General features: G+C 38.8%; 1 protein-coding gene across 5 annotated transcripts in view; it reads left to right on the top strand.

Annotated features, from left to right (window-relative positions):
* The window catches only part of abcc5 (ATP-binding cassette, sub-family C (CFTR/MRP), member 5), a 117559-nt gene that overhangs the window by 29407 nt on the left and 73380 nt on the right, over positions 1–14772 (top strand). For all 5 annotated transcript variants that reach the window (XM_067995200.1, XM_067995198.1, XM_067995199.1 and 2 more), the window contains 4 exons: positions 4374–4607; positions 6156–6329; positions 7840–7987; positions 9414–9562. In XM_067995200.1, the coding sequence (XP_067851301.1) occupies positions 4374–4607; positions 6156–6329; positions 7840–7987; positions 9414–9562 (705 nt within the window). The remainder of the gene's footprint in view (positions 1–4373; positions 4608–6155; positions 6330–7839; positions 7988–9413; positions 9563–14772) is intronic.

Here is a 14772-nt window from a genome sequence, read left to right as displayed (position 1 = left end):
GAAGGGAAAAAAATAGGTTTTTGCACTGAAAAGCTTGATCTTAGTGTACACTTAGTGAATTTTAATTTTCCATTAATTTCAGATTACTAAAATTGTAAGTGCTTCATTTATAAATTTCCAATTTTGTAATTCAAGTTAACCAAGGATTGTAGTTAACTCTGCAGCTACTTAATTAGGTATCTGTGATGCACCAGAAAGTTTAATTTCTGGAAAACAATTCTGCAAACTCCTGAACCATCATTGTTGACCATTTGGGCAATTCAGATTTTTTTAATATAAAGCTCTAAATAGATAAATATAAGAGTTCCATTGGATACACCAGCCTGGTTGCAAAATTACTCTCCTCCTTAATTAGAAATTTGTATTCTTTTAGGGCATGAGTCTTTTGTATGCATTTGAATGAGTTTGACTATTTGGCTTTTCCTGTTAGAAGTAATGTTTCTCAGTGAATCAGTATTTGCTTTGTTTTGAGTGTTGGAAAAGGCATGGAAGATGGAGGAGGAAAACCTGTTGATCAGATTGTGCTTTTTGAATAGGTCATGCCAAGACTGTTCTCTCCTAGCTGGTTAGAGGAAGATACTTACTGACAATTGTGAAATCCTATTCAAAAAATAATCTGTTTTGAGTATACCTTGGGATCTTGGTACTATTTTTGTCACGGGACAACTTGGGATAATTGAAAATACATGAGGGGGCAAGAGTAGAGAGGATTTGTTATTTTGAAAAAATCCATTGCATTTTCTGCTGCTTTGGGGTTCTCTAATACTCTGATTTATTTACAAATCTGAGGCCTCTGTAGTGAAATGCACGACAGAAGCTATTCTTAGCATTCACAGGATTGCCATGTAAAGGTGCTTTTGGATGAGATGAGAAGTCGTACGGAAATGGTCACCATGCGGTAAGGTAAGGTAGTGATTACAAATAGTAACATGTTCAGTGCCATTTAAAGCCATCCCAGTCAGCTTTTTAATTTTGTTAAGTTATATTATAAGCAGCAGTTGTTTCCAGGTTTTAATATTCATTGGGAATGAACACTTCAGTGGAAGAAAATCTTTATGGAAGAAGAGAAACTTGACACATTTGTCTAATCCTACACTACAAACTAATTTGTGACAATCACAATATTTTAAGGGGAATAAAAGAAGTGGTAGAGTAATGTCCTCCTGAAAGAAGTGACTTTACTGAGCTTGAATTGGAAATGATTCAGTGCATGCTGCGTGCAAGTGCTTTTATCAGTATTTTGTCTGAATTTTTAAAAATGTTAATGTGTTAACACTTTTTTTATACAAGCATCATATTTCTCAATTTGGGATCAAACTTGTATGGTAAATGTAAGCAAGAATGATAAGCTGGTTCCACTTAAAGCTTGAGATGAAGAATCTTCTGAGAAAGTGCTGCTACTGTCTTCCTCAACAACGTTTTGTTGTGCAGTCTGAGCACTGTTAGGCTGCCTACAGAAATGGAGAATTGTTCTTTCCCTGTACCTTCACTAATTCGTTATTTACAGCTGCTGAGGTGTAATATCTAAATGATTACAAATTTAATCTTGTACATTCAACTGGAATTTACACTTTTGCAGAAGTATTTATATGATCTCAATAAAACATGACTGGAGAGTTTGCAAGAACAGCCATTTCGAATTTGACTTGGTGTGCAATGCAGTTGACCTGGAAATGGACAGTTGTTTTCATACGGTGAATCGCCGCTGAAAAGAATAACATGATGGGATTAGCTACAGAGTGAAAATGAGATGAGTGATTCAGCATTACAGCAACTTTCTAACTAGGGCTTGATCCTCTTGTGGGATTAAATGTGAAAGAATTGCTGAGACTGCAGTTAATGTGTAACTTGCAAACTGGCACTATTTTTAAAGCTAGTATATTTGATTTGTTAATGAGACTATGCTTGAACTGATGGACACAAAAACAATTTCTGTGATTTCTCCAGAGCTGTTTTCATGCCTTTCTGGATCTTTACAAAAAGTTTCTTTTAAATTATCCTGCATCAGTGCTCAGAATTCTGATGTTTGGATACATATGCATGTATACTTACTGACTTTCTGTACACTGCACCTTTTAAAATGGGCACTTGTATGATTCAGACAAATGTTTAAGATCATCTCAAATTTCTGCCATAGGTCTGGTGTGAAAAGTAATGGATTATTATTTAAATTGATGAACTGTTTCTATTTTTTTTAAAAATCATTTTGGTTCTAAATGCCAATGTGATTCTGTATTTTATTTGTGTATACAAAAACTTATTCTGGAGAAAAATGAGTGCTCTGTGCTGTTAATGTAGAAATTAATTAGTGAGTCACTGAAGCAGGTTTATAACATTGGCTGAAGGAGCAGATTTCTTTTTGCATCAAACAGGAGAAATTGGCCTAGTGAGCAAGATAATGGGAGGCGGAGGCGGAGGGGGAGGGTGGGCGGGTGGTGATTGCAGTTTAGCCTCTGTGCTGTGCCTACAGTTAAATACACAAGCAAGTGTAACATTAGTAGGCAAACCAGGACAATTACTGATAACCAGCCACTGTGTGAGAAATACGGACACCACCTGCTAAAATATTATATAACTAATGACAGACCTGGGTGAGCCAGTAGAAATCAGAACGAGGCTTCAGGTTTTAATGTCTAACATGTTTTTGTGGTAACTGAAATCATTGAGCCGGTGTTTGGGGGCAGGTGGGGGGAGGAAGTTACTAAATATGCTTATTTATAATTATTAGTAATAAAGTAGTCGGTAGATCCTTGTACTCATAAACAGCACCACAAGTGAATTCAGAGTGACTGCATTGGTGCTCCGAGGCAGCTACAATCTCAAGCTGCTTATTGCTGGCACAGTAATTTATGCACATGATGAAAATGTGACTTGTTAGCAAAAGCCCAGATATTGCAGAAGATTTTTGAATCGCTTCCGTTTTAACAGCAAGGAACATTGTGCAGTTAAGCAGTATTTCTCTTGAACCCTGAAGTATCTGGGATTTATCTAGATTAAGTTTTATAAGAAGGATGTCTGAAAAAAACACATACATTCTAAAAGGTTAAATTTAAAGAAAATATATTCCTTTTGACTTATTTTACTGCTCCAAAAAGGTAACATTTTAATGCAAAATGCACCACTCTGAAATATCTTCAAACTGTGCTGCTCTTTTTAGGAGTATTTAACCTGCTGCTATGTTTCTGTCTCCTCTTCTTCCTCCTTTTATCCACTCCCTTCCCCAATCCAGTCACTGGCAGTGGAAGCATTGAATGAATGTAGTACAAAAAAGGGATTGACAAATCCTTATCAATATGTAGGAATTGGTACAAGTAGAATGTTTAAAATTGTTACGAGTTTAAATGCATACTACATTGCATTCTATGCGCAATGCACATTCCTTGCATGTAATTGGCATTACATTCTCAAAAGTGTGCATTTTATTTATTCAAAACAATCATGGGTCACACAAATTCTAATCCTTGACTCAGCACAACTGAAGAAAATTCTATTCTGGTTAACTGTTTCTTAAAATCTATATCCTATAGTCAGCTCTGTACTGAATCTACAGATTTCTCCCTCCCAAATAAAAATTACATACACGGACACTGCAATGTAAATGTAGATCATGTGTGGAGTATTGTAATGTAGATGCTCTGAGGCTCCCACTTTTCCACAAAATCCTTTTTGTAAGAGGTGGTGATGTAGTTTGTTGCAATAATTGTATATCATTCGTGGTGGATTTTATGTAGGTTTAAACACTATTGGTTGTAGCAATGCAGATAAAATGTAGTGTATTTTGTTTTCTGGCCAGAATGTAGCAAATTGACTGTGTAACTGATGCATTCAATTTTTTTGCATATAGATTTTTGTATTTATATGTGGGCTTTCATTAAAATTATTCTTTGTTGTGTTGTATTTTTTGGAAATCATTGAAATTCCAATAAAATTGTCCCCCTCAATGTGAGTTGAATTCATGATGTGATAAAATTGCCATTCTTATGGTTTCCATTTCCTTCTTTGAGTTATATGTCTGCATGTTCACATTACTGGCAACAGTACAGTAAATTTGTATGGAAGGTAAGTATTTTCAATGAGGTAAAGCAATAACCAAAAAATATTCTAATGTAAGCAACTCATCTGTATTTTTCTCCTGTTCTTGTATGATTAAACTCCCATTATTTATTTTCAGGAGTGTTTTGCAAACACTGCCACTTCATTCTTCAGTCAACTGTAGGTACTGTTCTGATAGATTGTCACATTGGAATATGGTAAAATACGCAATGTAAAATTCAAAATATATATATTCTATCTGTTTAAAAAAAAAAGTTTTTTAGAATTCGCAAACAATTACTCTATCTTTTCACATTCACACTATTGTTTTCCTTTTTTAGGCTTTTCTTGTGAAGCGTCTACTGGAATATACAGCACTAAGTGAGTCGAACCTGCAGTATGGCTTGTTGTTAAGTCTTGGGCTGTTTATGACGGAAGTAGTCCGTTCATGGTCATTGGCGATGACCTGGGCACTGAACTACCGCACTGGTGCCAGACTTCGAGGAGCTGTCCTTACCATGGCGTTTGACAAGATTCTGAAACTTAAGAACATAAAGGAGAAATCACTGGGTGAGGTACGTTCACAGTGCAGGTTTTGTTAGAGCAGAGGTATGCAATAGTTGGCTTGATAGAACCAGAATCATGTGGATTAATACACAGACCTGAAATACTGAATTTTAGACTGTTTCAGGCCAATGTCAGTCAAACTCTAATTTGTACAGGGAGGGAGGGCTGCAACAGCGTTGTGGGTCAGTGTAAATGATGCGATGTGGTAGTGCTGATCACTGAACGCTCAGTGTGATTGCAGAATGGGGCCTAAAAGATTTCCAGGTTGGGGGTGTTTTTGCGTGGGAATAATTTTGGCGTATGAGGCCTGGGAGCTCCAAGGGGGAATTGGGCCACGGCTGAGGAGTAGCCTTAGAGCATCCCACAACACCTTGCTGTCCATGGACTGATCTGTTGTTTTTGCTGGTAAGCTGGCAATTTAGTTCTGAAAGTGCATTAAGTGCTATAATGTATTATATAAGCACTTACAGTAGCTTGAGAACTTAAGTGCTAGTTTTCCAGTGAGGATCATAGATGAGGCCTGGCACTGGCATAGCATTGCGAGATGCAAAGAGCAGAAGGATGGATAAACCAGGGTTGGAAAGTAGCCCCTGGCTGGATGAAGCAGGAAAATTGCAGGTAGCAGGCCCTGGCTTGAAAGTGAGGGAGGTGAGTGGGGATGTGCCTGATGATGAAAGAAGATGGTAAGGCCAAAGCCGGGTATGGGAGTGGGTGGCATATAAGCGAGGTTGGGAGATCAGGCAAAATGTAGCCTCCCAAAGTAATAAAGTGTGAAAAGAATTTTTTTCAACCTTCCAGGAAAGCATAAAAATTCACGGTCAGGTAAGTACAGAAATTGTACGAGAAAGAAGAATATGGCGGGTGGAGCTGGGCCGCTTGTGTTATAGTGCCACAAGTGGTAGGAGGCTTGCACCTAGAGTGTGACAGGCAGATAGGCTTTACCCACTGTTGATGTATCTTTTGTAGCTTTTCTTGATTAAAATTGCAATGTAATTATTTAGAATAATAATACTGATGTAAAAAGCGTTGCTCAAAATTCATGACAGCAGAAACTAAAGTTTGTGGACAGGAAGTGGACATAGTCACAAGTCAGTTTTTTAATATATAATTTAAAAATGTATATTAGAACTGTTGCTTGTACGCATATTAAATACGTATATGCGTTACATTAAAAGTATTTTTTTTTAAAAGATCTAATTGGTCGTGGTAGATTCTTAAATCAATGAGCCTCTTGCAAGGCACAACAAATGCACTGTGGGGCCTTTCAGGCACACACCATTCACACAAGGCACCATTTGGCAGCAGGATAACACATTGTTCATTATATGGTATAATGCTCCTGTCCTTCTAAAACTACATGTATAAAGGCAAATGAGCAAAGACAACAGGGAAAACATGTAGATATTGAATTGGAAGCACTGAGTGTTTGTATATGGTACAGAATATCTGGTGTACATTTTTTAAATTAGCAAGAAAAAAATTATGTGGAAATGTCCGGTGTCTATTGTCTTATCTGTAAAACCCTTCTCATGTTTCGATTTTCTTCCTGTCCACAGCTTATCAACATCTGCTCAAGTGATGGGCAGCGACTGTTTGAAGCTGCTGCAGTAGGAAGTTTGTTGGCAGGTGGGCCTCTTGTAGCAGTTCTGGGAATGATTTATAACACCACATTGCTTGGTCCCACTGCGTTTCTTGGTTCTGCAATCTTCATACTCTTCTATCCAGCTATGGTGAGTTGGTGACCTGTTTTAAAAAAAATATATAGTTTAATTGAGGAGCAGTTATGTATTGAAATACTGCACATAAGGCTGATGGTTATAGTGTAGCAATGTTAATTTGGAGATAAAGGTAGCAATCTTTGCTGTTGTATCAATGGTTTAAGCATCTGTCAGTTTGGACTTGGATTATTCTAATTAATAATATTTTGTTTGTTTACATGCTACATTCTAAGCACTTGTAATTTTGCTCTTATTTTCACAGTGTAATCTTTGGTGCCATGATCAATTAAGTTTTTCTATTGAAAGTGCAGTGAGTTTGTATACATTGGTGAATTTAATTTGAAGCTCAGCTTTCTAAATCTTCATATCCTGTATAAACTTCAGGAGCGATCACAGGGATAACCATCAGGGACAATAACCTCTGAATATGCTGCAATGTTGATGTCAGCTGTTAACACATTTCTCCTCATGCATTGTATGAAAGAACCCTGTCTACCCACCTTGCCCCAGAGGAACCTTCAATTTGCCTGTTTATAGTGGGCAGTCCCTACTAATGTTCCCACTTCAAACATTTTTCAATTCTGAAAGAAGTCCCTTTTTATTTCTGCAATTAGTTATTACAGTTGGTTTTCTGTGATTGTCTCTGTCAGAAGAAATCCTATTGAAATTTCTTATGATTCCATTAGGTAACTAGTAGAGGAAGTATTATGAGCCTCCTTTTTGTGTAATAAAAGTATTTCTTAAGAGAATGAGACTTTGTTTTTCTCTTTTAAGCTTGTTCACTGTTTTTTGTATTCATATTATCTGACTTGCTTTCTCTTGCTGTTTGACTCCTCTTGTCTCCCGCCACCCCCACCCCCACTCCAAACCAATGCCTGTCTAATAATGCAGAGATTTTGACATGTTTTACTTGAGGGTAATTCAGAGTTTGGACATCTCTCCCCTGGAGATTCCTGCTTCTCAGGTTGAGCCTCTGTTCATCTCCTTTTTAAAAAAAAAGATTTATTTTAAATCGTTTTGGGAATAATCCCTTCCATCTTCTCTCAGGCCTCCAGCCAGGATGGTCTGGAACAACATCCGTAAGCAAGCTCTATTTGCAGCAAGGATGGATCATTTGTATACATGGGTTTATTCTATCTACGGTGGCTTCATCTCATTTAAGAGGATATTTCTCCTCCTGGTACGTCGTTATTTGTTCAATACATAGAAGGTATGAGAATGAAGAAAGGGGAATAAAAATCTTTACTGTTTGAATCAAAAAAAAATCATATACTAATGTTCCAACCTTCCATTCCCTCAGTGGCTCTTCAGGGGTATAACCTCCCATATTTTTGTTCTCCTCTCGACTTCACTGCTCCCTCTGTGTAAGCTGAAGGCTTGACTAAACCAAGAATAATAAGTTGAGTGAACTACCATGGGAACTTCTACACTTGTTTTGTAATTTTCTGTTGCAGCTACTTTCTTGCAGCTATTGTAAGTCATCATGTCCTTCTATATTGAAACTTGTTTTGTTCTGTGAAAGATGTTCGTGTCCCGACTGACCGCATACTTCAGAAGGAAGTGCGTTTCTGTGACTGATGAACGTGTTCAAAGGATGAATGAAATCATCTCTTACATAAAATTTATTAAAATGTATGCCTGGGTGAAGGCATTTTCACAGAACATTCTCAGTGAGTATAGCTTATTAAAGAATTTAAGTCCTTTGATTCAAAGTGCATTTTATGTGACTATCCACTTTTTCTTGGCTCCTTTTCATAGACATAATCAACACTTGGGAAAGGAACATATCAGCTTTAGGAACAGGAGCAGGCCATTCAACCCCTCGAGCCTGCCCCACCATTCAATTAGATCTGGGCTGATCTGCACCACAACCCCATTTACCTGCCTTTGCTCCATATCCCTTGATACCCTTACCAGACAAAAGTCTATCTATCTGAGTAAGCTCCAATTGTCCTAGCATCCACAGCCTTTTGAGTGAGAGAGTTCCAGATTTCTGCTACCCTTTGTGTACCCTTCCTGATTTCGCTCCTGAAGGGCCTAGCTCTAATTTTATGTCCCCTTGCTCTTGATTTCCCCCAATGGAGGCAATAGTTTATCCATATCTACCATATCAAATGCTTTCAACATTTCAAATAGCTCGATCAGATCACCCCACAGTCTCCTATACGCAAGGGAATAAAAGCCAAGTTTATGCAACCTGTCCTCATAATTTAACCCTTTAAGATTCTGTTGAATCTATGCTGCACCCCCTCCTTCATTGCCCTCCATCCATCACAGCCATCTGTCCCTCCCTCCCTCCAAAATAAAGAACTTAAATAATTATATAATGGCAAAGATTTGATATCAGGGGAGCACTCTTCAGGCTTTTACCAAGGTTTAAAAAAAATTGCTACGAAGATTGAAATACAGTAAAGCATTGGCATATCGTTAATTATCAATACTTCAACCACAATTCTTTCACTGGCAACATCATAGGCTTTTAAATAATGTACTGCAGCTTTGGAGTATGGAAAAAAAAAATATTGAAAGAGAAAAGAGAAATAATTCCCAATAGCAGCTTTGGCAAGTGGAAGGAGTACAATTTAACTTGAATGTTTGCGGTCACTGCTAGTTGATTTTTTTTTAAAAACTTGAATTTGATGCCAGCTCCTCCATTGCAACTGAATTTACACCTGGGCTGTAGTATAAAAATAAAAGATAGATTGATGGTACCGGTTGAGGAATGCAAGAGATACCTGCCAGTTTTTCCTTCAGGTATAAACACAATAAAATTTGTTTTGATAAATCAGTCTAAAACTTTAACCGTTATCACTTATTTGTTCAACCTACGCATATAAATTAAACGGCAATCATTCAAATGAGGAAAATCAATGTTGCTTTCAGCTTAGCGCCATGTATCATTAAATGGTTAACTTGAATTTTTGTGTTAGTAGATCTTGTGTATGATATTCCTCATCTCATGTACAGAATTAACAAAGGCTTTGTGTTTTCATAAATAATGGGAGATATTTCTGTGTATCAATAGCTCATGTACAGTTTTGAGTTCAAATATATATTTGGTTTTGCTGACTACCTCAAACTTTTTTTTCTTGCTAGAAATCCGAGAGGAGGAACGTCAAATCTTGGAGTATGCCGGATATTTTCAAAGCATCACAGTGGGTGTTGCTCCAGTTGTTGTCGTTATAGCCAGTGTAGTAACGTTCTCTGCCCACATGCTCTTAGGATATGACCTCACTGCTGCAGAGGTTAGTCTGCATGTTGGAAATTAAAAATGTCTGAAGAGTAATGTTGCAGGATTTTCATCAGGGCTGTGAATAGATGGGATGTTTTATAGATGTTAGGTATTGAGAAAAAGAGTAGAGATTAAAAAGGAAAAAAAATTGCAAATGTTGAAATAAAAAGAGAAAACGATGGAAATAAAGGGCCTGATCTTGCTGGAGCAGGACACCTCGTGGCTTGTCCGTTAGATAGACTTTTTACTGCACCATTCAGCTTAAAAAAAATTTTGCACTGCAACTTGCCGGAGGTGTGAGCTGATAACGCGTGGATGGTGAATGGTGGGACCAATAATGTATCTCCTTAACCTTGAGATGTAAGGATTGAAAAAGAAATAGAGGAATGACTGAGAAGGAGGGTGAATTAGAGTCAAATCAGTTACAGAAAGATTGGATTAAGAGAGAAAAATAGAAAATTTAAAATTTGAAATTTAAAAAATCTCTAAGGACAATTTACCACCTGAAGGAATGAAACTCCACAGTTTAATTGTTCAATTTCTGGGCCTGAGAGGTTGATAGGCATTGCATTAATAATTATCACCTTAAATAGGTACTTGTGCTGTTAATTACTGGACTCAACATTCCGTGGCGAGTTTAATGGGCAATTAATGTACAAATCCAGCAAGTTCTAGGGCGAGATGCCATTTTTGCGAAGCAAACAGTGGAGTGGCGGAAATCGACCAGCAAGTTCTGGAGATTCGCAACTCAGGGCGTATCTCTTAATCCCCTGAACTTGCTGGCCGATTTGCACATTGATGACTGCATGCTTCGTTAACACGCCATTATTTTTCCACCAAGATCCGGCTCATTATGTGGGATCGCCAAGTTCTGAAAAAAGAAAGGATAAGTTAATGTTTTGAGTAAAGATCCTTTGTCAGAACTCATCTAATACGTATATTTTGAGGAGGCTTTAGAAGGGGAGTGGAGGAGCTTAGGAAGGGCATACCAGAGTGCAGAGCTGTGGTGGAATGGAGGGAATATTACATATTTTACATGTGCCAGATTTAGAATTGAATACCCTGTACAGAGCCGAAGTAATTTTATAAGTGGTAAGTTTACTTGCAACTGGTGGGTTATTTGGTGCCAGGAGTTCTGTGCTGGAATGTTCTGTTTTAGTTGTGCTAAATTAGTCATCAATATAATAACTTTGGTGGAGCCTGGGATGATCAGGTCATGTAAAGAAGTATCAACCAGTTGGAAAGTTAAGGGGTTAAACTGCACTTGATTAGTAGTACAATCGTGCCCATAAAAAGTCTTTTAGATAACGACTGAGATTTTTTGAAATTATTTTCTTTTCTGATTTTGATAATTACTACAGAAATTGCTTAAGTGGTTGTCCACGGAACTGAGATTGACCTGCTGACTTAATGGAATGAAAATTTAAAAGCACTCAGCTGAGGTGCAATGAATAAAAACATTTTGGGGTTAATTAGTTGGCTTGTTCTGTTTATCAGCAAACTGCCTCATCTTTCTGGCAGAGCTGTGCAAGCCATTAATGGGCTTAATTTGTAAACGTTCCTGTACAGCACACATACTGGTTCTCTCCATGCTGGCACAGGTGTGAAATTAATCATACAGAAATTTGTCAGGTGGAGTTCAGATCACCAAAAAGCTGCCCGTTTTTGGTTTACACAAAAAAAAGAGTCTGAATCATGGAATGCCATGCCCGAAACTTGGAAAAAATCCTAGAAGCCCAGGTGATTAAAAACAGAATTTGCTTGAATTAATAATCATGAATTGTGGCTCTAATTGTAAGGAACGTATGTTTACTGGCACGGCACTGGTTTTCCATTTTCTTGCAGAAAAATGAATGAAGCTACAGTGTATGATCCTGAAGAAATGAGTGAAAATATTGGAATCCCATATAATTTGAAAATGGAATTCAATGTGATCGCCATAAATCAATAGCTCAGTTCATCAAATGTTAAAAGCCTGATTTTTCAGAGTTGAGAAAGTACAGTTGGCTGTGGAACTCAGGTCTGTCTTCAGTAAGACAATTGAATTCTGCAGCCAATTGAAATGCTGGGTGATCACAGAGCTGGGAACCAAAAGATAATTATGACACAGCTCTGTTTGGTTTCCGTACATTGCCATCTTTTAGCGTTTACCACTGGTGACACTTCAATCAGCTGTTCTACTGGATTGGACACCCTTGCTGTCGTTACTGCAAGAAAAACTGCTATATGTCATATGCCTGCTTATGCCAGGAAGTTCAACCATTTTAAACATTGGCCAAACAAATTTTGAAGAAAAACTAAGTGCTACTTATTTGGCACTGTTGGGGAGATAAGGCAGGGTGGCAAGTTTGTTCTTGTAGACCTCAGTTTTTATTTTAAGATCTAAAATTTCAACTAACTGTAACATATACTGTTAGTTCTAACTAAAGTTCAGAAGAGGGAAATTGAAATTTTCATTACCAAAATCTAGTATGAAAATGTTACAACCAGATTTTTTTCCCTAGCTTTAGTAAGCTTTGTATATGTGAAATCATTTTCTGCTGAGTGGCAGTTTGGCTCAGTTGTGGCATCCTCACCTGAGTCAAAAGAGCATGGGCTCAATCCCCACTATGGACTTGAGCACGTAATTTAGGCTGACACTAAATTGGAAGTGCCATCTCACATATAAGATCCCATGGCACTATTCCAAGAAGAGCAGGGAGATCTCTGTGTCCTTCCTGAACCAGCACCAACAAGAGTACATTATCTGGTTGTTCATTCCTTTGCTGCTTGTGGGACTTTGGTGTGTGCAAACTAGCTTCTGCGTTTGCCTACATAATGTTAACTGCAGTTCAGAAGTAGTTCATGGTTGTAAAACGCTTTGTGATATTCTCAGGACATGAAAGCATGAAAGGTGCTTTAGAAATGAGCAATAGATTGTGGTACCTTTTTTAAAACTAACCCCATTATACCTTGCTTGTTGATGCATAACTTCAGAGGACAATTCTTATTCATGTTCATTAATGTGGGTGAAACTTTTGTGTCTCACTTTTGTTATAGTAAGAGTTATTGTTGGTTTGGAAATTAAGAAATAAAATCTAGAATAATGGGGGGAGGGAAGTGTGAGAGCTTCCTGTATTTAGCTTGGATTAAAAAAGCATGTTATCCATGGCTGGGATAATAATGACTCTGAATCATAGAATTTTACAGCACAAAGGTAGGATATTTGGCCCAAAGTGCTTGTGCTTTGTGCTTCAATTTGTGTGCTTTCTCTTTTTGAACAGAGGTGTTACATTAGCAACTCCCCAGTCTTTAATGTAATTTCCAAATCTAACACTGTTGGAAAGACTGAAATCAGAACCTCTGCTATTTCCTTTCTGACTTTCTCCAATATGCTGGGATTCATGCCATCAGGGCCCAGAGTCTTTTCCACTTTGAGTTCTACCAATTTTTTTCAGTATTACTTCCTTATCTGTAGCTATCTAATTACTCCATTTCCTCCTCTTGTACTCATTTTCATTCCTACCGCCTCTCTTGTGAAAACAGACATTTGGTATCTCTGCCATTCCTTCATCCTATGGAAGATTTCCATTTTCATCTCTAATCAACAGTAACTTCCTTTTAACTTTTCTTTTACTGTTTGTGCTTATAAATTCCTTTACTATTTTGCTTTCATGTCTATCAGTCTTTCATCATACTTCCACTTAGTTCTACTCATTTTTTTTTGATGCTCCTCTATATATTTTCTATATTTGGTTTGATTTTCTCATATTATTAGCCATAGATTTATCACATGCCTCTTTTTAAGTTTACTTTTAATTTCTCTGCTCATCGAAGGGAATCCTGCATTTGTTACACTACTGTTACTTTTTGTGGAACTATGTTGAGCCTTTTTTTTATTCGTTCATGGGATGTGGGCATCGCTGGCAAGGCCAGCATTTATTGCCCATCCCTAATTGCCCTCGAGAAGGTGGTGGTGAGCCACCTTCTTGAACTGCTACAGTCCATGTGGTGGAGGTTCTCCCACAGTGCTGTTAGGTAGGGAGTTCCAGCGACGATGAAGGAGCGGTGATCTATTTCCAAGTCGGGATGGTGTGTGCCTTGGAGGGGAACGTGCAGGTGGTGGTGTTCCCATGCGCCTGCTGCCCTTTACTTCTAGGTGGTAGACGTCATGGGTTTCGGAGGTGCTGTCGAAGAAGCCTTGGCAAGTTGCTGTAGTGCATCCTGTGGATGGCACACACTGCAGCCACTGTGCGCTGGTGGTGGAGGGAGTGAATGTTTAGGGTGGTGGATGGGGTGCCCATCAAGCGGGCTGCTTTGTCCTGGATGGTGTCGAGCTTCTTGAGTGTTGTTGGAGCTGCACTCATCCAGGCAAGTGGAGAGTATTCCATCACACTCCTGACTTGTGCATTGTAGATGGTGGAAAGACTATAGGGAGTCAGGAGGTGAGTCACTCGCCGCAGAATACCCAGCCTCTGACCTACTGTTGTAGCCACAGTATTTATGTGGCTGGTCCAGTTAAGTTTCTGGTCAATGATGACCCTCAGGATGTTGGTGGTAGGGGATTTGGCAATGGTAATGCCGTTGAATGTCAAGGGGAGGTGGTTAGACTCTCTCTTGTTGGAGATGGTCATTGCCTGGCACTTGTCTGGCACGAATGTTACTTGCCACTTATCAGCCCAAGCCTGGATGTTGTACAGGTCTTGCTGCATGCGGGCATGGACTGCTTCATTATCTGAGGGGTTGCAAATGGAACTGAACACTGTGCAATCATCAGCGAACATCCCCATTTCTGACCTTATGATGGAGGGAAGGTCATTGATGAAGCAGCTGAAGATGGTTGGGCCTAGGACACTGCCCTGAGGAACTCCTGCAGCAATGCCCAGGGGCTGAGATGATTGGCCTCCAACAACCACTACCATCTTCCTTTGTGCTAGGTATGACTCCAGCCACTGGAGAGTTTTCCCCCTGATTCCCATTGACTTCAATTTTACTAGGGCTCCTTGGTGCCACACTCGGTCAAATGCTGCCTTGATGTCAAGGGCAGTCACTCTCACCTCACCTCTGGAATTCAGCTCTTTTGTCCATGTTTGGACCAAGGCTGTAATGAGGTCTGGAGCCGAGTGGTCCTCGCGGAACCCAAACTGAGCATCGGTGAGCAGGTTATTGGTGAGTAAGTGCCGCTTAACAGCACTGTCGACGACACCTTCCATCACTTTGCTGATGATTGAGAGTAGACTGATA

This window comes from Heptranchias perlo, chromosome 13 (genome assembly GCF_035084215.1).
Source record: "Heptranchias perlo isolate sHepPer1 chromosome 13, sHepPer1.hap1, whole genome shotgun sequence".
NCBI classification, from domain to species: domain Eukaryota; kingdom Metazoa; phylum Chordata; class Chondrichthyes; order Hexanchiformes; family Hexanchidae; genus Heptranchias; species Heptranchias perlo.
This window is presented reverse-complemented; position numbering and strand designations above follow the sequence as displayed.